The following is a 23,213-nucleotide window of genomic DNA, read 5'->3' as shown; positions in this document are numbered from 1 at the left end:
CCAAATATATTTTATAAAATGTTTAACGATTCTATGACACTGTATCTTGTCAAGTTATTTATCAACTTTTACAATACCAGTGTAACTTGAGATGCTTATACTAAAGCATCCATAATATTAATTCCATAAGATGGGACCCTTCACATTCAACTGGCTACAGACCTATATCCTTTAGTTAGGAATGTAAAATATATGCTGAAATTCTGGCTAAGAGGCTATTCCCAGTCCTACCAATATTGAAAGTACAAATGTACTTTATGAAGGGAAGACTATTAAGTGACAAAAAACTGTTTATACATAATACACAGCAAGCGTGCAAAGGCTTAACTTCAACAGCAGCAATCGCACAAGATGCTGAGAAGGTGTTCCATAGAATGTGATGTTCTTTTTGTGCAAAAAAAAGGCCAATTGATGGACAGAATGCAGAACAGTGCAATACATTCAACCCAGTACAGAGATCTGGGTCTAAATCCATCGTTTTTCTGCTCACCATGCCATTCAACTTTGAACCCAGGCACATGCAAATCAGTCTTGACCCTGTGCCTCATGGGAACAGTCCAGCCTGAACTGCCAGGCCAGGTCCTCCACGGACTGGAAACAAGCATCCTACGGCCAGTTTCGGGGTTTCACCCTCATCAGCTAGGATAGCTTGACTCCAGTGGCATGGAGAGCACAGGGCCCACGTCTGGGCGTACTCATCCCACTCGGGGTGACAAACGCAAAAACAACAATTGATGGACAAAATGCAGAACAATGTCATACAGATCTGGGCCCAAATCCATCGTTTTTTTGCTCACCATGGCTGGGTCCAAACTGGGGTGTTGTGGTGAGTAAAGGAATGATTGATTAAACCCAGATCCTTGTGACTGGGGTGAATGTTTGCATTGTCCAGCATTCCTTCCATCAATTATTTCTTTTGCATAGGCCTTTTTTTACAAGCAACAATGTGGAAAAACGGATTAGGGAATGCTTGATTTAGAGCAGCCATAGCACTCTCTGAGCCTGAGAGTGAACATTAGGATGAAAGGGCTATCTTTAAATATATTCTCTTGAAACATGGAGCTAGACACGACTGTCCATTTTCTTCCCTTCTATTTCTTCAAGCCATTAAGCTACTCTTGAAGCCTTCAAAAACAACTCTTCCTTTGAGGGTGTTTAGATTGGACAGAACACTTCTAAAATGGCCATTTTAGCTCTGAAATCATTCCAGACACATCTACAGATAAGTGATCATAACCACATTTGGGGCAGACATAGTTTGCTCCTATATAGGATAGTAAGAAAATAAAGGTAGGTGGCAAAACAAGAAGATCAGGACATTGGATATGGAAAGATATCCACTTAATAGGAGACTTCTTCTCTTTCATCGTTTACCCACATATAATGGAGATTCAATTTATCCAATTTGGATTTTTATAATTTTCAGACGCAGAAAAGTGCCTTTTCAAAGGTCCAGATCTTATACATACTACCAACATTTCTACAACAATTTAAAATGTCAGCGAAAAGAGGACATCATGCTTCCCCATCTATAACATTTTAATAGAATTACCTACTGAGTCGGGGATCAAACTGAATGTTGACCATGCTAGAGACTTAATGCACTGGAACGGATATGACGGGCAAGTAGAATTGGGAAAAAAACTTTCTTTGGCTTAAGGACATAAAATCAAATTACAATTGAATTAGATACAAAAATATAGACAAATACACTACAAAAAAATTAAACAGACATGAAAAATAAAACAGACATAAAAGTACAGCATTGCAGCGGTTCCATAGTGCTTCTTTTTGATAAACGATTCAGAAAAGGGGGTGGTGATGAACAGAGTGTCTGAATTAAGCAGACCACTCTTAACCAGTCAAGAGATCAGGGCTTAATCCATCACCGTTATTTAGCTCACTGCATCACCCCAGTTCAGAACCTGGCTATATGCAAATTAGTCTGACCCCGTGCCTCATGGGAACAGGGCAGACCAAACTACCAAGCCAATTCTTCACTGGAAAGGAGACAAGCATCCGGGGACCGGTTTCTGGCATTTCAGCCGTCGTAGGCCTGGCTTGCTTGAATCCTGGTGGTGCAGTGAGCAAGGGACTCATGTTGTGGTAGGGTATACTCAGATGTGAGTCCCTTGCTCATTGCACCATAAGGATTCAAGCAAGCCGGGCCGAAGACGGCTGTAATGCCAGAAACCGGTCCCCGGAAGCATGTTTCCTTCCCAGTATAAGAATTGGCTTGGTAGTTTGGTCTGCCCTGTTCCCATGATGCACTGGGCCAGGGACAGGCTAATTTGCATATAGCCAGGTTCTGAGCTGGGATAATGCAGTGAGCTAAAAAACGGTGATGGATCAAGCCCTGATCTGTTGACTGGGCATGAGTGTACTGTTTAATTCAGATACTCTGTCCATCACCACCCCCTTTTCTGAATCGTTTTGTCCACCATAAGCGTGGAAGGGTATACTCAGATGTGAGTCCCTTGCTCATTGCACCATCAGGATTCAAGCAAGCCGGGCCGAAGACGGCTGTAATGCCAGAAACCGGTCCCCGGAAGCTTGTTTCCTTCCCAGTATAAGAATTGGCTTGGTAGTTTGGTCTGCCATGTTCCCATGATGCACTGGGCCAGGGACAGACTAATTTGCATATAGCCAGGTTCTGAGCTGGGATGGTGCAGTGACCTAAAAAACGGTGATGGATCAAGACCTGATCTGTTGACTGGGTATGAGTGTTCTGTTTAATTCAGATACTCTGTCCATCACCACCCCCTTTTCTGAATCTTTTTGATAAAGGCATTCGTGAATTTTTTTTAAACAGCATAGCATATATCGGGTCCAAGTAGTTTCTGTGAATATGCCAAGGCAGCATGGTGTGGTCTAATGTTAGCAGCATGCAGATGTTATGTTATGTTATGTTAAAAGCACTTAATAAGCACATGTACGCCAACGGTTTCATGGCGCTGAAGTGGAGATTAAGGCAGTGGACAGGGAGAGCACTTAATCAGTATATGCTTGAATGAAAAGCAAGGTCCTTAGCTGTTTCCTGAACTGGACTAAAGAGGTAAGAGACCTTAGCACATCCGTGAGAGAGTTCCACAATTGTGGTGCTAAGACAGAACCTTAATCCACCATACTTCTTCCGTTTGGCTGATGGTACTTCCAATAAATACAGGTGGGAAGATCTTAGGTCTCGAGTGAAAATGCAGCAGCGTAAGCGAACCGAGATGAAAGCCGGGCCGTTACAATGTAGTGCTTTGAAGATGGTGAAGCCCATCTTAAACACGCAGCGCTTGCTCACTGGAAGCCAGTAAAGGCTTTTCATTAATGGGCTAACATGATGCCATTTAGGCTGATGAAAGATCAGCCTCGCCACCTGGTTCTGAACAAGCTGGAGGCACTTCAGTTGGTATGCCAGGATGCCAGCATACAATGAGTTGGCGTAATCCAAGCGAGAGATCACTAGGGGTAGAGTGACCAGGATCATAGCTTCCCTGCTCAAAAATCTAATAATCTTCTTTATTCTACGCAGCTGAAAGAAATCGGCAGAAACAACTGAGCTGATCTGGGCTTTCATGGACAGATCATTACTTATGATGATCCCCAAGCTTATACAAGAGGGTGCTGGCACAGGTGGTTTGCCCAATTTCGCGGGCCAGAAGTGGAAATGCTAGGGATTTGCTGGTCCACCTGTGAGAATCAGCTCCGTTTTCTCCGGGTTCAGCTTCAACTGGTTGTTGTTCATCCAGTCGCTAATGAAGACCATCGTTGACTCAGACAAGGCAGATGAATTAATGTTGAACACCAGTTGAAGGTCATCTGCGTAGTTAAAAATGTTAACCTTCCTTTGCCTCAGAGAACAAATTAAAGGAAGAAGATAGAGATTAAAAAGGAGCGGGGAAAGAGAGGAGCCCTGAGGAACCCCACAGGTAATGGGATAAAAAAAAAACATCTCTAGGAGGAACGCTACTAATTGTGCAAAATAAAAAAGGGGCTTGTTTTTTGAGGTTGGTGTAGATCGCAATGGCATAAAGGTAGAAAATCAAACCACCTGCTATGGTTTGGGAAAGCAATATAAAATGCACAGTACTAAGTCTAAAACGAGTAAAATAAAATCTGTTTTGAAAATGTTAGATTAAAGTCAAATATGGTTCTGGCCCTAATGAAACACATAGGGCTGAAAGCGCAACCACAGTCGTCAATGATTATTACTTTAAATTACACCTCCTAGCCTTGTATGTTAAATATGTGTTTTTAGGTCTCACCTGAGCCAGTGATTGCGCTGCTCTACGAGACATTTAGTAAGTAGGTTTTCAAAGTGCTACCACACGCTTTTGCTGGCGTGTGTCTTTTTGTCATGGCCCATTAAGGCTTACAGCGCGCAAATCACTTTCTCGCTTGCACTCCCAAGCGCCTCTCTCTGCCCCTCCCCCACCACAGAGCCAGACTTTTGCTTCTGCGTTACTTTCACAGCCACGCCGCCAATGCTGGTTTGTTCCCCTGCTTCCGGTCTCTCTTACCCATTCCCTCTAAGTCCTCATTAGTCGCTCTTTCTTTCTGCCCCTCTCCTGCTTCTGTATTTTCCTTTGGCTCTCACTTATTCATCTTTGACACTTCCTTCCGCTGCCCCCCAGTCCTCTTGGCATTGCTCTCTTTTCTCTTCCCTAGTTTCTCCTCTTTCATTCTAGTCCATTTGCAGTGCTTTATTTGCATGTCTCACTCATTCTCTCCTCTGGCATTTGTCTTCCACTTGTATCTCCTTCCTCTGCGTTTGTCCATCTCGCCAATTCTCCCCTCTCTTTCTTCTCTCCCTTGGACACCTTCATTGCTCTCGGCATCTCTTTATCTCTGTGCTGCTCCTCTGTCCGTGCTCTCTCTATCTTGGTTTCACTCCTTCGCGTCCTCTCTTCTGCCTGTCCTTCCTGCTAGTTCTGTATATTCATCTCTCTTCTCGTACTGATGTCCGCCCATCTCTCGCCGTCGTTGTCTCTTCCTGCCTCTTTCATTTTGCCTGCTCCGGTACTTCTCATCCGTGTGTCTCACATATTTCACCTGCGTTGCTCCCTTTTTCTTCGGACTTATTCTCCGTCAATGTCTTCCCAATCTCCCCATATTGTGCTCTTCCTTGATATCTCCGTGGCTTTGCCCTCCCCCTGTCCTTTTGCCCCTCTCTCATCCTGTCCACCGCTCTCCGCAGTGTCTTCCTTTCTCTCGCCCCCTCCTGCTACTTCTGTATTTCCGTGTATCCCACTCTCTCCTCTGACATTGTCACTTCCTCCCTCTCTCTTCGTTTCCCCTGGTACCTCTCTTCCACCTGATTCTCCTGTCCCCCCCTTCTTTGCTCTCTCTTTCTAGACTGTTGTCTCATCTGCTACTTCACTGCTAACGCTCCCTCCCACCACTGTGCTTCGGTCACTCTATTCTTCCCACCGAGGCACCTCTCTCTCACTCTCTCTCTTCCCTTTCTCTTTGGATTCTGCTCTGTCGGCCTCTCCTCCCCATCACTCCGCATTGCCACCTCTCTCGGTCTATCCCACTTGTTACTTCTTAGTCCGCTCTTTCTCCTCCACCCTCTATCGTTTTCTTTCTTTCTCCCACTCTGACCAGGTGCCTCTTGTCCATCTGCTGTCTCCTTTTTTTATTGGCCCCTCCTCCCCGGTCTCTGTCACTTCTCCCATATCTATCTGACATTCTCTCATCTGGCATCTTTTTCCCTCCATCCTTCCATTGTCTTTGCATTGTCCACACTCTTTGTCTCTTCGGTTCATCTCCTTTCCTTACAATCTCTTATCTCCCTCTTCTCCCTAACTCCAACCTGCCCCCACAACTCCTTCCCTCAAACCACTTAGCATCAGCGGAGAAGAGGGATATTTCCCATAGCATGCGGTGCTTATCTCTTGTAAAACCGGGAGTGCCCGAGGTGGGTATTTGTAAAGCGCTCAGTCCTCCGTGCTTTGAGGCGCAGAGTGCCCGAGGGCTCCTCCTTTTGATAAAAGCAGGCAGAGGTTAGCTCCCTTGCTCAAAAACACACACGTCTGAAACTTGGTGATACAGGCTTGGAAAAATCAACTAAAAAAGTGAATTTATGGCGCAAATGCGTAAATGTGAATTTTTGCCTGGAAAAATACACGTGGGAGGCCGCGTATGTTTGAGCTGTTTTGCGACGAAATTATAGTTTACTCAAGTAGAGTAAACTGAGGAAATCAATTGGGATAATATGTTCCTGGCTGTTACAGAGAGCTCTGCCAGGAAAATGTTAGCCGGGGAAATTATCTAATAAACTGGGCAAGGATAATATAACTTAAAAGCCAGCACCTGCCGGTGACAGGATGTATTTTGTGTTGTGAGTTTGGCAAGGAACAGCCAGTCATTGGAAGCCAAAGAGATGTGAGTAAAAAGGTTTGAATTGATGAACTGCATGAGAAAAAAATGTAGATTGGGAGAAGAGTTAAAACAGCCGTGAAAATGTCACTTAGCACGAGCCTGTGAAAATGAACGTTTAGTTTGATGCAGTGCTTAAAAGCAAGGTTCTGTATAGTGCTATACTCTCGTTTTGAGAATATGTGCTTCCAACTTTGACATGTGTGATGCCGGTTCTAGAGAGAACACAAGGGCAGAAATCAGGTCTCACGGTTCCACAGCTTTCAGTCCAACCAGTTAGTGCAGGCCAAATAAATGACCATCATTCTTAATTTGTAGACGCCCAGCCATAGCTGGGAAAGTTTATTTATTTATTTAATGATGCATTCCCTAGCTGGAACAAAACTCGTAAATGCAGATGCCTTACTGGGCCATCCAATGCTTTGATGAGACACTTGACAAATATATTAACCATCTTCATGGTACTGAACATATGAAGCTCTACCAGATAAAATGCTAGTGAAGCAGCGATTTGCTGGTTTACGGAGATAGGATGCAGCCCACTCCTCAAGCAGATGCGCGCAGCGGCGCCCATTAACCCACTTCAAGCCAGCAGCTGAGCTTGGGAACATCTGTAAAGCATTGAATGGAGAACTTGGGTCCTCTGCTTTCAGTGGGTTCGATTCATTAGTAATTAGTGTGCATTTTGCATGTTGGTAGTTGTAGTTCTAAAGTTAAACAACTATGTGCTGCATGGCTAATCACTTATAAGGTCCCAAAAGCGAGACCTATTGGCTATGCTAATGCTTGTTAATGGTATCTTTAGAAACTATCCCAAGACCCAGGCGTTATCACAAATACTGGGGGACGCCCATGTCAGGACGAGTAGGTTTCAAATATAAAAACCACAGGATTCGGAGTACATTATCAAGACCCATGCAATCAATTAAAAGGGATTCTGACAATCCAGGCTCCGGCTGATGACAGATTTTATGCTACAATTAGATAGGGGCCAACCCAATCAAATCCTCCAGGTAGTTTATCCCTGCTTCAGTGTGACAGATTATGTTAGTTGTAGACCTTGGTACTGCAAACAACTTACGTAGAAAGCTATCTTCAACTCTCTGAAGTAAGAGGGAGTTAGTATGACTCCCCCAAACACCAGTTTCATATAAGGCCATTGCAGAGCATTTTACCATATAAATGTGAAGAAGTTCCTTTACAAGTTTATGTCGGAGTCTTGATGCAAATCGAAAGAATGCATAGACAGCTCTCTGAAACTGAACAGACCTGACGTTAAGTAGATAAGACCACTTTATTTATCAATGAGGACCCTTTCGGGTGTATTTTAACCTTAGGTTTTCTATGTCTTGCTACCAAGGTGCAAGACTTGAACATATTTACCTTTAGCTGAAGCAAGTTCATAATGGAGACAAGCTAATCTAACAAAATGTGTAGCCCATTTGATGTTCTTGCAATGAGGACAGCACTGTTATGTTATGTTATGTTAAAAGTGCTTGTACTGCGCACGGACACCAATTGGTTTCATGGCGCTCAGATACAAGTGGAGGAGACGGGGCAGGGTAACAGAGGCTAATCGTAGGCAAGATGGAACAAGTGAGTCTTCAGCAGTTTACGGAAGGTGGAATAATCCGGGGTGAGCCGAATTGAAAGGGGAAGGGATTTCCAGGTGGAAGTAGCAAGAAAAGCACTGTCCGCATATAAGAGGACTGGCATACCTAGCTCCCCAATCTGGGGCATTTTCAAACTACAGTTCATCTTAAATAGTCATCCAGGCCATTTACATAAAGAAATAAGAGGAAAGAGGCCCAGATACATCCTTGCCTGACCCCTACACAATGTAATGATTATGGTACGGTTTCCATCTTGGGAGTAAAGCACCTTTACAAAGGTGTCCCAGTGCAGTTGACAAAGAAGATCAACCAGCGCTTGTTCAACTCTTATGGATCTTAGCAGGTCCCATAGTTTTACATGGTTTACAGAGTCAAAAGCACAGGAGAGGTAAATAAAGGCCATCTGAATGACACCCTTCAGCTTTCACATACATCCCTAAAATCGAAGATAGATTAAGACAGTGCTTGCTCTTCGCCAACCCCAACAAAAACTAAACTGAACGCCCAAAATTATATTATCTTCTGCCCATTTCTCCAGTCTAGACAGCAGTAAAAAGTGACCCAATATTTTAGAGGCGGTATCAAGTGAAGATATGGATCGGTAATAGGAAGGATGATTTGGATTCCCCTTTTTAAATATGGATATAGTGGTTGCCTCTTTCCAGGCGTTTGGGAGTGAAACAACAATTACTGGGAAAGTATTGTAAGTTATATTACAATCCCGATTTAGGGCCAAGGTATCCGCCATGGTTTCCCCATCAAAATACGTGCTAATATAGATTTATTTGGAACACTTATAAACATCACAAAGATGGGTTACGAGAATCACATAAATGCTGGCATTGCAAAGATCAACCTTGAACTGTGCTTCAAATGATATGTGAAAGAGTGAAGATTGTCCTTTTCGGGAAAAATTAAGACGGACTTAGCAAACATTTTTCAACAAGGAATTGTACTGCAATCAAAATGGTTCGAATTGGGCCCCCACTTAACTCCAGGTAGAAAATAAAATCTGCTATTACATAACTTTATAATGACTATAGCATTGTAATCAATATTTTGTAGATGGAAAAAGTGGGAGGATCTTTCAATACGCCTGTTGATCTTAGATTTGCTAAAATGTGACACTTTATGGAGAGTACAATCTCACTTTAAACATCTGCAATGCACTGAACTATGGACGAGATTAGACATATTTCTATAATTATCAAAACCAGCATAAATCATTTTAACTTCTACTACCTTTAGAGAAAAAAATAACATTTCCCCATACTCCCTTTGTTATATGATTCATATAATGTATAATTTAGGTATTGTACTAGTAGATGCTTCAAATAAAAGTAAAGTTACAAATAATCACAAACAAATTTCTTTCATGTTTTCCCTCTTATATTCCAGTTTCTTTTACTCTTCCGTCCTTTCAGACGCCAAATATGATGAAATGAGCCTTGCAAGAATAAACAAGCCAGGAGACACAGTTAAACGTGGAGTCGGTTTAAAAATTAGACTAACCAAAAGCCAATGCCAGATTAAATTAGAAAATTCATTATTATATGTTTCTCAACACTAAAAAACAGACCACACGGTCACATTAAAAAACTGCCTGCATACTTCTGATTGAAATCAATAAAAATATATTTTTGTAAAAGGAATCTGAAAGTCACCATTATAGCCTACAGGAGTCCGGTCTGTCAATGCAAATAAATTAACATGCTGGTGCTTCTCCTCCATTTTAGACTATGCCCTATGTTGGTAGATTGTTAAGGGATGTTTCATACTCGCCCTGATATTTCATAGGCTATAGGCTCAGGAGATAAACCAATATGACAGTATAGAGAATGAATGAAGAATGTGTTAAGCCAACCTGGGTAGAACTCTGGAATGTTAAGCACTTTCCGTCTCTCTATCATATCTTTCCGTTCAGCATAGTATTTGAAAGGGTCTTTTCTTGATCTGGGTGGGATAAACTCCGGGCTCAGGTACCTGTAGAATGACAAAACAAAGTTCCAAACTCAGAAGTATCATAACATTAAAATAATAGCACTCTTTGGTTCCCAGATGACTTTTTATGGGTATATGGCACATCTTTGCTTGCTCTTCATCCATAACATGAGAAAAACATCGTTATGAAACACAGCTGGTTAGAAACATGGCATTTTTAGGAGATAACTTGGTAACCAAAGAGCTGAAAGAAGTATGGGCTAGATATGGCTTTACAGAAGGTTTCCAGTGAGAGTACCCACAACCAGCAGACAAAGGTCTGGATAACGGGACAGAAATGATGAAAGGAACAGGTGAAGTGTGCTCTGCACAAAACCCATATAAGGAAATTTCCCACAGCCTGCTAAATATATTTACCAGCTTTAAAGAGATAAAAGGCACATTTTATTCCAAAGGGTGTTGTGGTCTTCTTAAAGCACAATGATTTGGAGACTGTCTTCTGAACAGAGTACTGTCCTGATTTAGTCTCACCTTCCTAACCCACTCCTGTAGTCGAGATCCAGACTTGAAATATTCATGATTGGTGGAGCATGTTGTTGCCCTAAGCAGTGACTTTTTGCCATCAGCTTCGGAAGACGAGACAAAATGCTGCATTATAGGTACAATCTCACTCCAATCTTGACCAGCACCCGCCGATATGGCTGACAAGCTCTCGATATCCGGGGATTTTCAGAACATCCGCAGCCAGGACACCATCAGACTGCTCGGTCCATTTGAATGAAGAAATTATCAGCAGGGTATTGTGTTAAATGCCCACCATTAACGTTTCATCTGCTGCAATCAGACAGGTGCAAAAATATCTCCAGCAATGCACATTGTGAAACTGGACCAGGGTGTGTTGGAAAGAGGCATTAGACTGTGGGGAAGAAATAGGCAAGGAGGTTCGAGAAATAACTAAATGCTCCGAGATGAATAAGAATCACAGAAAGGAAAGGAGTTTGATGTTAGAGTCATGAATAACGAACAAAATTTATTTCATCATTGATTCGCTCATTCATCACTACTTTTATATTCGGAGAACAGAAATCCTCTTCATGTCTGGACTAACAGTTAAATCAGTTATCCCAGTTCATGAAACTCTAAATTTCAAAGTAGTTCTGGTGATGTGCACCTGGATCATCTGGAGCAGTGAAGCAAATAACTTTTTCAGCAGTGTCAAGGAAAGAGTGGACCAAATAAATCTCTTGAGGAGACCTCAGAGAAAGTCAGATAACCCATATTTAGGCATTGGTGAGTAGCACAGAACTGAAAGGGAAAGTTCTTAACTAAATGTTGTTGAACGTCTGTCAGTGAAAACCATATTAACGGTAAACCACATTAACACTGATGTCTATTACCCATCACTGAAAGCATAAGGGATGAGGTAATAACTTAAATTCGTTGTGACAAAAAAAGACCTCTGGGTTCATGTTTTAAGCCTGATTTTTCCTACTTGAATTTAGGGTCACAACATACAGATGATGGTCATTGATGATGATGAGAAATATAGATTCAATTAATAACAAAAGGTCCAGTTCTGACTCAAAGCGATACTAGATATCACTTTTTCGCAATCCACATTTTACATCTAACACAAATGTTAATCAGAACAATTCAGTAGGGTAGACTGGATTCAAAAAGCTTCATTCAACTATAGATATTAGACCAATTTTTCAATAAGTAGCAGATACGTTTGTTAAAAATAACAATACAACTCTTTTTGTAAATTAACTTCTACACAGCATTGACTCTAGCAGTAGCAAGGGAAGTTGGCTAAAACGCTGTTTTCTCCACAGACGACTGATAAATACAAGCAATGCTTTGTGGCCATCCACATAACATACATTCACAACACAAAATGGGATTCATTTACATAGTCAGTGAAGGGAACTCATTTATTGTCATTGGTTACCTTACGCACCTGGACCTGTGTAGACCACCTTTGTTGCAGACAAATTATGTTTTTACTATAAAGAAACTTTTTCTAAAAATCAACTTAAAAGGTAAACAAAAGTGATAATCTTTTCCAAAGTACAAAAAAAGTATCCCGTCCGAGGTTATCTTCGACATAATAATCGATTGGTCCCATAGTGCCAGACTGGCTAAAATAAATTATGTTTTAGTGTTGCTCAAATATGAATTTACATTAAAATAACTAAAGACAAGAGGCATTTGTCAAAACAGGAACAGCTGGTTTCATTAAACACTGTAGCCAGGAATACAGCTTACCGAAACGGGTCTGAAGACTGTCTCAAAGTACAATCAATCCGATAGATTTTTATACAGTTTTGGGAGCAATAAACTGACTTCTGCAATCCTTGTTTGGAAGAAGAATGTGGGCCCTCTCTGTGGAGTCATAAATAAAATAAAAGATCCCTGATAACAAATGCAGGTGAGCCTCGACCTTACGTAGACACAATGTGCGGCAGTAGGTAGTGTATCCAAATGTCCAGCATCAGGGATGCGTGATCACAGCGTGTACCATGTATGTTGTGTCCTGATTGGCTGTGAGTTTCTAGCTTTATGTGGCATCTGACTTTATGTTGTTTTGGGAATGCGCGCACCCCTCTGGCCATGTGTACTTTATTGGGGACAATTTCCCTTGGCCATTGTGGTGTGGCTGCGCTTATCTGGGAGATGGACCTGCATTCCCTGTTTACACGTTTGTCTGATGGCTCCATGCCACCCCACTTGTGAACTGTCAATCAGCTACTGCTGGCCTGGGTTGCAGAGACTATCTGATCCTGTATTTTCGAGTCGGGTTAATGGAGAGTTCATGACGGGCAAATTTTACAATAGCAATATAGATTTCCTTTATGTATTCGAGTGTACCATCATAAGCCTTAGCATCGCTTTTATCAATATTAGTTTAAGAGTTTTAAATGAATTTGCTATAAATATCAGCAATAGGAGTTCTGTGTAAAGTTAATGGTATGGGTATGCCAAGAGAACGCTTTAACAGAGGAAAACGAACTAGTTACTCATGACAATGATCAAGCTGTCAAATTGGGGTGGAAGTCATGGACAATAACTAAGCATGAGAGGTCTTTCTACAGACCCAATCTGCTTGCCAGGCACAACACGTTGCAAGGCAACCACAATAGCAGGGCTCAGCGATATATAAATGACATTTACAAGAGGTAAAATGGTATTCTCTGCTTTTAAATGTTGAGAGTGAAATTGGGTGTGAGGTAAGTGAAGAGCCCTTTTGATAGTCTCCATACTGAGATTCAGGCTAAATTATCACATAAATGAAAACATCAGACCACATCTTTGTAGCCTTCTGCTGCTGACAGATCGTTTTAAATATAAATGTTTTTACAGACTTCTATTTATAACGTTTAATGTAGCAGATCATCATCCTCCATCCCATCCTGCATTGAGTGGGAGCACAGAAAGTATAGATGAAACAACTGTAAAGGACCGCTCGTCTAGAGAGATGCCACAGTGAGTTGATGCACACCACTGACAAATGTTTTAACCATGGCAAAGCACAGAGTGCCTTATCCTCCTGAGGTCGGTAATCAGTTATTTACAGCTCTTAGAAACAACAGATGATATATTTGTGCATACATCACTACCTTCTGTTCATTTGCAAGCTACGTATTACCCTGTTTAACATTGAGAGTTGGGTATTGGGATTAGGAATTAAGGGCCTAGCCCTAATGCACCAAAAGGCTTTTATCCATTCTGCGTTTCACGTGAATATACATTGATAGGTAAGGCCAAAGTCACACAATTTCTATTCCCATTTCTGAAGCAAAGACCCACCCACAGAATTGAGAATCATTCCAGGTTTTCAAATGTGTAACTAGACAAAAAGTGGGCTAGAGTAGAAAAGATCTGACATAATTTTGGATTGTTCAGCAACTAAAGAGTAGGACAGTGTAATTGTTGGTGTGATCATGTTTGTCCAGCCAAAAAAGGCTCCTTTGGAGGAGAATTAGTTGGGTAACTTTTTCTACTGCAAGAAGCTTGTGGCCACCTGTAATAAATTGCCTAGAGAGCAGAGACCTTAATCTACCTATCCTTAATATCTATGTAATGTGAGAAGGTAGGGAACTTTCTGCTCGAAAGCAGGAAACCATTTTCCAAAATGGTGGCTCTATAATGATGTGTTTTAGCCATCATATTAGTAATTTATTTTAATATTGTTCTTGGTACAGGTTTTCCATTGATTTGAATTCATAAACGTGAGAGAAGCAGGTGGTAGTAGAGGATCTTTACCTTCTGACAATGTTGCTAACTACAAAATCTTAGGACTCCATAAACAAAGAAAAATGTGTCATATGCCAAACTAATCCGAAAGAAAAGCCAACATCAACTGTGGTTAACATCAACTGTGGCTGGACGGAAGAGAGTTTGAGATGCTGCAGAAATACGGCAAGACCAAGTTCACAACCGACTAAAAGTGATGGGTGAAGAGGATCAAATATTTTATCATTGTAAAAACAAATGCTACAAGTCATATACAATGGAAAAAAGCCTGGAAATTGTAAACATTTGTAGAAACCAGTGAGTCACAACAAGATCCAAGTCTTCTGAGAAAGCAACAGCAGCCAAACCCAAAACCAATCCACTTAGAAGATCAATAGCTACCCCTGATCCACCACAACAACTGATCAGAAAACAGAATAGCCTCAATGTGTTATCTGTGGTTTAGCCTGAACAAGGGCCAAAGGGATTGACGAAAGTACAGAGTATGTGAGTCTCAAAGTACAAACAGGTGTTTATCTGTCGCTAGTATCTTCCAAAATTAAGTTTTCAGATGAGTACCTGATCTAAACCATGAGGTGAATGTATTCGCAGCCGATTTGTATGCCCACCCGAACTCCATCCATGCATACATTCAATAATATGAGTGTAAAATGAGCAACAACGTAACCGCCACCCTTTAGTTAAGTTTGCACTCTTTGAAAAAGCAAATGGAGTTTTAAAGTGGCTCGACTGCTGGCTATGGGTTTACACTCCGTGAAATCAGAGGAATAACGGTCAACATTGATGAAACTGTATTGATCCATAATAATGAAATTAAGATTTTTCTGTCCAGAAAGTAATATGACAGAATTTGTTTTTGTCAGTCTAACAAAAAGAATGAGCCACTTATGGTGTTCTCAGCTGATTTGACTCCTGAAGTTCTTGCTGCCAAAATGAGATTACAGGATGCAGCAAAACGAGCAGAAAACCATTTAAAGAAAAATTTAGATTTTGAACTTAATGAAAAATCATGGGAGTCAACAAGAATGGTTGATGTCCTTACATTTTTTACAGCATTGTGTATTATCAGCAAAGAACGGTTATAAACTAATATTCTTGAGTTCGGAACAGAAGCCGACAACATTGATGATGGCTTTGAAGATATAAGTAAGAAATGAAGCCAATCCTATGACCCGGCAGGCTTATGCTGTGAAAATAAACTGTCTTTTCCAAATGAATTACATCACGGCAAAAAGAAACTCCGCTATACATGACTGCCCACAAACTATAAAATGTGCAAAAGTAGAGAGCGAATCACTTAAATTAATAGGATTGATGCATCAACAAGTTATAATGACATAGTACGGAGCAGGAACTGGTTAGCAGTTCATGCTGTAAAACCTTGTGAATCAGACTGCACACCATTTCTAAGTTACTTACCAGGAAAGATTTATAATTGCTGCTCTTGATAATTTTGATTTTGAAGACCGCTCTTCTTTGTCTGGACTATCCGGCACACGATACTGCCATAGTGCTTTTTCAAGACAGTACCAATTAAATAGCTGCTAGAATACAAGCTGTGTCAGCTGTAGGCATAAACAAAAGAAGATGCAAACGTATAACCCATCAGGGCTTGCTAACATGTGCAAATTCACTACAAGACAATAAACAGGGGAGAGGAGTTGGACTAACGGCTAGGGCGGTCGACCTCGAATCTGGGGAACTGGGTTTGAGTCTCAGTAATGACGCTGAACATCCTGTGATTCTCGGCAAATCACGTAATCTCCCCGTGCCTAACCAAAATGAATGTGTGTCCTCATGTAACGTAACTGGTGCTATGTAAAATCACTCTATACTCGATCGGGTCAAGTTTGCACTGTATAAAACTCTGCAAATATTTTAACCCCTTCCACGCTCATGACGAGCTGGGCTCGTCATGGCGTAGCCTCCTTGCACGCTGATGACGAGCCCAGCTCGTCACGTAAAGTGCGGTTTTAAAAAACTCAGCACAGGAGCGGAATTGCGCTAGCGCGCATGCGGTTAAAAAAACACGACCGGGTCTACCACAAAGTTTTAAAGTGGCTGATGACATGGATGTTCCTCTGCCTGATTCTGCGGACCACAAAACTGATTTAACTGAATTTATCAATTTGCGTATTCGGTGCAGACTGGAAGATGAGGAAAAGCCAATTTCTCCATGGGCTGTAATTCATGCCCTGGTCTCCCAGAATACAGTCCCACTGAAGAAGGTCAGGTTTTTACCAGTCTTACCATCTCCAGTAACAAACTATACACATAGTATACACATCTCTAAAAAATTCCAAAATGTGCATGCTCTGCTTGAAGACCAGCCTATCCTGCCAATGTTCTGCTATGGTGTTTTCCGTATTGTAGCAGATATTTGTATAGGCAATCCAGTCCAATATGATGATCTTTATCCAATGAGGATTGTTTTCCACATGACAAAAATTGTGTTGCGGTGTGCAGGAGGTTCTCAGTGGGTGTGGCATAGACTATGCATTTATTTAGGCTGAAATCTTTGGAAGCAAAACCGTCCAGTCAGTATTGAGCAGAACTCATTATGTTTGTTCATTATGAGGTATGCTCATCATACTTGAGGCTATAAAAAACATTGTGTTGGAATGCTTTCTGGAACAAGAATGACAAATTTGGTTTTGCATATCTTATCTCAGAAGTGAACAAGGCAAAGGGGGCAGTACTTCTTTCAAAAGACATAATGCAATGCCAGACAATGTTCAATGCACTCAGTTCAAAATCAAACAACCTGAAAATAAAGTTTGTAGAGATATTCAAAGAATGCTAAGAAACATCAGAACTTTGAAACTAATGGGGAAATGTTTTACACACAATAGCTCTAGTGAAATGTGGTACATGCTGATTGTGAGCTGAATGTGAAGAGCGTGGAGTCACTGATAAATGTGTTTTGCGAATTCGATTGCATAAACTACCTGAGATATGGGTCCTGGTATTTGGAAAGAGTGAAGAAGTTAGAGGTGGAAAAACCATACCTCTACAGAAAAATCATCCAAGGACATTTTGTGGTGAAAGACACAAGAGAGACGGTTCAAAGCTGTGGCTCCAGATATGAAACTGGAACAGACGATCCAGAGATCACACAAAAGCTCCAAGGGAATTGTTGGTCAGACACATAAAAGTGTATATGTTGCTCAATGGCAGCTTGCTTATCATGAAGTCTATTCTTTTTGCACTGTTTTCAGAGAGGGGACAAATTCTAAATTAATGGACCATTGTGAAACTGTTACTGAACACAAACTTGTGGGAAAGAGAGGGAAATTTTTTAGTAAACATGTTGACAGCCTTCTTTATTTCAGGCAGCAGCCAGGAAACCCCTTTGAAATGACTGAGCCTGTGCAACCAAACAATATGTGGATATGATATAAAAACACGTCTAATTGATGTCCTAAAACATGGATCAAAACTATATGCAGAACCAAAGCAGGAAAGATTTGTATTGAAAGAGAAAAAGCTAAATGACAATCATTAAAGCTAAACTTCCACGCTTTAATTGCCATAGTAAGAGTTTCATCCAAGCAGCCACTACAAAACAGGTTACATAAAAACAACTTGTCCAAGCGCATAGGGATATGGATGTAGCAAAGAAAGGGGTGAATTTATCATGGACATTCCGTCGCATGATCTTCTCCAACAAACACATTATTTGATCGAGATGCTGCACCCAAACCAGTTAAGCACAAACTTGTACAAGAGCTCCAAAAAAGATTTCACCTGAAGAATTTCATTTCGAAAAGGTGTGCTCACTGAAAATTGCTGTTGTTGTGGACTACATGTCACAATTGCGTATTGTCAAGGTTTCATCTATGCAAAACTTCAGAGAGGTCGTTCAGACTGTTCTACTGATATCAAAGTCAAATTGCACCCTGCAAAAACTGCACATTGTCTTTGACAGTTATCTTGAAATATCTGTCAAAGAGTGAGAGAATCAGACGAATGTCTGCAAGTGGAACAATTGACCTTGCCTGCATCAAAAATTCAACACCTTTACAACTTGATAAATTCTGATCCACATCGAACAAGATGAACTTGGAGAGGTTAACTCACCAAAACATTGCTGATGCTTCAGTGAACACTGAATTTCCAATCATTTTAGTGGAATGATGGTCAATGAGGAGCTGGTGCCATAAGAGATATATTCAAAATGCACGGGCCATATTGTTCAATAACAACACAAATTGAAGGTAGCTGACCTGCGTGTTGTGCCAGAACTAAAGTTGGCAGTACTAAATAGGTTCAATCAAGTCATTATACTGTCAAATAACATGTATTTTATTATTGTTGCAATGTTCATATGTCAAGGATTGTCAGAGTTATGGAACAGGCGAGAAAAGACTCTTAATCCTGCTTCATTTTCCGCACAAGAAACTTGACCCAGAGATGCCCAGTGTTCCTATTGAGGCGCATATTTTTGTGGGTTAAGACACAGAGTAAAATTGGAGCAAAGCCTGTGAAGTTTCTAAAAGGATTTGCTGAGACAAAAGAAGAATGTGACTTTAAAGACATAGAAAAATACCTTGGGCTTGTGTGGAAAACTAGTTGTCATTGTCACACATTTGACAATCTTCGGTACAGTGAGTTCAAAAGAACAGTCCTTCTAAGTCACCTTCCACTGACACCATATTCTGTGCGTGGACACATTAAAAAATCGTTCTATTTGATCAGAAGATGTGTTTGGATCATGGATATGTAGAGAAAGATCCGCGTGAATTTGGTTGGGAAGATATTAATGGGATGCTAAAACTCAAGAAATTTCTAAAGCCTCTCCCCACAGAACCTAGAGTGACGTACAAGTACTTTCAAAACCTGCGCTATAAAAAGATGTCCCCGTCGATAAGCTCTTCTCAAATGTTTAACATTCTGCAAATGTACTACGAGCGATTGCCGAAACAAATAAAGTGAACTATAAAAATGTGTCTACAACAGGAGTGATAAAAAAATGTATATTCAGATCATAAACATTCTGTGGTGTATACATAAAAGGATTAAAACCATTATTATGCGTTTCATTTCTATATATGTCTCTTCTTCCTCTATTATGGTCGCAATTTTGTAAACTAGTGGAATGGTTTCTCTGAGGAGTTATTTCCTGTCTCGATAAGACTACTTGACCCTATGTTTTGACACCAAAATCAAGTATATAGGTCTCATGATTCCTAAAATATTACATCACTGCAACACATTTTTGAAAAGGTCGTCCAGAAAATTAGGCTTGGATCAGCAATGTCTACAGAAGCTAAATTGCTTCTCTAATGATCCAAAAGCACATATCAACAATTAAAATCTCTGGATAACAATTTTTTTACATAGGTATATCAGGGGGCCAGGATTAAAAACTAAATTCGATCTACTGTTTAGATAAAAAAAATGTAAAAAAAATAAACTAAAAATCAAACTTAAATATCTGATATGGACTGTAAAGAAAGAAGGTGAGCAGATCTAAACAGTGCAAACTTTAGGAGGAAAAATAGCCATGTGAAACATATGAAGGCAGAAGAACTAGATATGGTTAACCAAATAGTACTCCATTTTACAAATCGATCCACAGCAGCGCAAACTCAGTGACTTAAATTAGCATTCCAATTTCAAGATGACAATGCATCGGCGAAACCAAAATAAGTAATAGCATGGACAACGAAAGTCATCTCATTGCTTGTAATAAGGATGTACATATCTTACTTTCTCTGTGACTCCTCGGATTTACGTTTGTCCAGAATCACTGGTTTCGGTGGGGGCTGAAATTTTGTTGGTTCTCCATCTCCGCCTGCAGTGCTCAGAAGCCGATGTGACCAAAACCATACTCCTTAAAAGACAAAAATTGAGGGTAACTTTTAAATTCTGTTACTTTTGCAGACATTATAAAAGCACCAAATTTGGTAAAAATAATACATGTTAAAAATATTTTACACAGAAAAGTATGAAATACACCTCGGAATGTAGGCATCCCTGACCAAACAGAACTCTGATTTATCTCAGTATAAATGCTGTCTATTTCTTGTATGGTCAAATTGATTATCATATTTATTTGTGAAGCTTCAAAGTTTATTGCATATTCAACAGGATACAAATATTTAATACAACCAGTCTTTTCCCTCTTTTTTCTAAACAAGTGTTGTCATATATTCATGTCATGGTTTCTGCCAAAATTTAAGGAGAGATAATGTTTCTTGCAGAAACAGGACTAGTTTAAACATTTAAACTGTTTGATGCTTTACTTTTCCACTTTTGTGTATGAACGTTAGTCATTTTATGTTCTATGCTGTATGTGGTCCCAGTCCTTGTCCAAATGGTATCAAAGAAATAGTTTTTTTTATGTATTGTCAATTGTTTTGGTTGTATTAATTGTTTCTGTAATTAAATGTTTTTTTCGCGTGTATTATTGAAAATGAGATTCACATTCAAATAAAAAAAAGATGTGTTTGCTCTGATGCAAATCAAATTGAAGTTGTTTTTTGATACAGAATCAACCCGAGTGCCTCTGATTTGTTTCTGTGCACTTTTTGACATTCATAATTTAAAAACAATAATCAGGGGGCGTGGCCAAGATGGCGGGGTGAGCGGACGCTTCTTCCCGCAGCTCCTCCAGCCCGGCTAGGCTCGAGCCCTTTTTCTTCAGCTTTTCTCCCCCCGCTGATGCTCAGCGGCTGAGAGGAGTGTGGCGGAGAACCTGGTGCACGCATTGATGCCGCTTTGGCCCTGATCGCTCCGGTGGAAGCACCTCCAAAGACCGATTGAAGATCGAGAGACGACGGAGCGCCCGGGAGGCGGAGCGTATCGGAGTGCTGTCCACGCGCCTCGGCTGGGCCTAGTGCTGAAAATTGGCGATCTGGGTGGAGACCGTCCCGCCGCTTGACGGAGGTCGAAGGAGGGCTATCGGCTGGGGGGCCCGCTACGCGGGGGACTCTGAGTGCGTGCCCTGGTGCTTGGACCTGAAGCAGTGGCCTCCTATATGGCGAGGACCCCGGTCCCGGGGTTGGAGGACGATCGACTTGAGACCGGGGCCAGATCTGCCAACTCTTCTAAGTAACCGAGCGGCCCCGGCTGTGGAACTTTCCGGATTGCCTGGTTTCTGGAGTGGCCCGGTGGTGTCGCCGGGCTCGAGCGATCTGCTTGGCCCCACCCAGCCGCCATTTTGTCCTCGAGGGGTCAGTGTCGTTGGCCTCCTCCGGAGTCCCTTGAAGGCAGTTTCCTGCACCCTCCGTCTCTACACAGCTATCTCCCAGTGGCGGAGCGTACTGGCCGGGGTCCCCCCAGCGCAGGTTCCGGCTGCCGTCTCGACTGGGCGCCCACGGCTTGTTGTGCCCGGACCGACCCGCCATTTTGTCGTCTGTGGCGCAGGTCCCCGGTCTTGCCGGGAGCTCCCCATAGCGAGTACTTGCTGGTGGTTGGACATTCTCCGGAGCGGTCGGGCCTGTGCCCGCTCTTCACTTGAGGCGCTTGGAATGTCTGGAAGAGGTGGTTCGAGGAAGGGGGACCGCACCCTGCCGGATAGGCTGGTCAGGGCCCAGCAGCAACGGGACAGAGCACAGCCGTCGCCGGGGTCTTCCCGGGCCTCGGCGGACGCACCCGGGGGAGAACCCCCTGTCACGAGATCTTTCATGGAAGAGTTGTTCAGTTCCCTTAAGGAGGACTTCCAGACGCTGAAGCGGGAAGTGGCTAGTGAGGTCCGTGAGGTCCGCAGAGAGGTGGAGGGCTTCGGTGAACGGGTTGAGACGGTGGAGACGGCGGCCCAACGCCGGGACGACGAGATTGTCCACTTACAACAGGACGTTCTCCGTCTCCGGGAGCAATGCGTTGAGCTCCAGGCCCACTCCGAGGACCTTGAGAACAGGTCAAGGAGAAATAACATTCGAGTGCGTGGTGTGCAGTCTGCGGACGAGGGAACTGACCTGGTGGGCTATCTGCAGGACTTGTTCCGAGAGATCCTGGGGGAGGCCGCGGACTTTCCTATCCGCATTGATAGAGCTCACAGAGTTGGACGACAGCGCCAGTCATCGGCGCCCCCGCCGGACATCTTAGCTTTCCTGCCCGACTTCCCGCTGAAGGAGCGCATCATGTCTGAAGCCCGTAGGAAACAACCACTGACTTTCCGGGAGCGGCCTGTGGCGCTCTATCAGGACCTGTCCGCCATCACGCTGCAGAAGCGCAGGTCCTTCAGGATTGCCACCGACTTTTTGCGCGAACATGAGACGCCGTACTCCTGGGGGGACCCCTTTCGCTTGATCTTTCGCTGGAACGGAGTGTTACATCAGCTACGCTCCTTGCAAGACGTTTGCGGTGTCCTGGGGCTCACGGCTACAGAGGAGGATGGAGCCACGCCGTCCTGGAGGCGATCGGAGAGAGGGGGTCGACGGAGGTCAGCGAGGAGACGATCGACGGTGAGCGCTGGGCGTCCTGATTCCCCTACCATCAGGGCGGACATGGCCAGTGCCTTGAGGGCGGCGGCCAGGGACTCGGCCGACTCCAACGGCGTGGCCTTGACGGCCTAGACTCACTCCGGGGGGAGATGAACATAGCTTCTTGGATGCCAGGTTTGGGGCTGGGAGGGGTCGGGGGGGAGCGGGTGGAGGTGAGTGGCCGGACGTCCACTTTTCTATTTTCTACGGACTTGCCCGTTTTGGGGCTTGACTGAGACAATGGGTTGTTTGAGTTGGCATTTGGCTAATTGCCGTGGGTGTGTTTGGGGTGGGGTTGGGTGTTGTTCTAGAGTTGGGGAAGTCCCGTCCGATGTTGTCCGTGCCCACGCTTGGCCTGCTCTGGCCTGTCCCGCGCGATTGCCCCGCGCCCCACCCCCTCTGGTTCCTTGCCCGCAGCATAGCGTTCCTGGTCCTTGGGAGACATGTCGTCCCTGAAGGTGGTGACCCTTAATGTTAAGGGACTGAATAACCCGGTTAAGCGCAGGGCGATTTTGTCTCTGCTTGAGGGGACGCAGGCTGACATCTGCCTTTTGCAGGAGACCCACTTATTGTCCCGTGACTGCCATAGATTGCGCTCTGC

General features: G+C 42.7%; 1 protein-coding gene across 1 annotated transcript in view; it reads right to left on the bottom strand.

The window, feature by feature from the left end:
- LOC147707043 (large ribosomal subunit protein bL19m-like) overlaps positions 1-23,213 on the bottom strand; it is a 65,442-nt gene that overhangs the window by 29,768 nt on the left and 12,461 nt on the right. The window contains exons 2-3 of the mRNA XM_086926253.1: positions 19,896-20,019; positions 9,850-9,968 (exon numbers count right to left, since the gene is read on the bottom strand). Coding sequence (XP_086782379.1) covers positions 9,850-9,968; positions 19,896-20,019 — 243 coding nt within the window. The remainder of the gene's footprint in view (positions 1-9,849; positions 9,969-19,895; positions 20,020-23,213) is intronic.

The sequence above is a fragment of the Lissotriton vulgaris genome, chromosome 6 (assembly GCF_964263255.1).
Source record: "Lissotriton vulgaris chromosome 6, aLisVul1.2, whole genome shotgun sequence".
In the NCBI taxonomy this organism is placed as follows: Eukaryota; Metazoa; Chordata; class Amphibia; order Caudata; family Salamandridae; genus Lissotriton; species Lissotriton vulgaris.
This window is presented reverse-complemented; position numbering and strand designations above follow the sequence as displayed.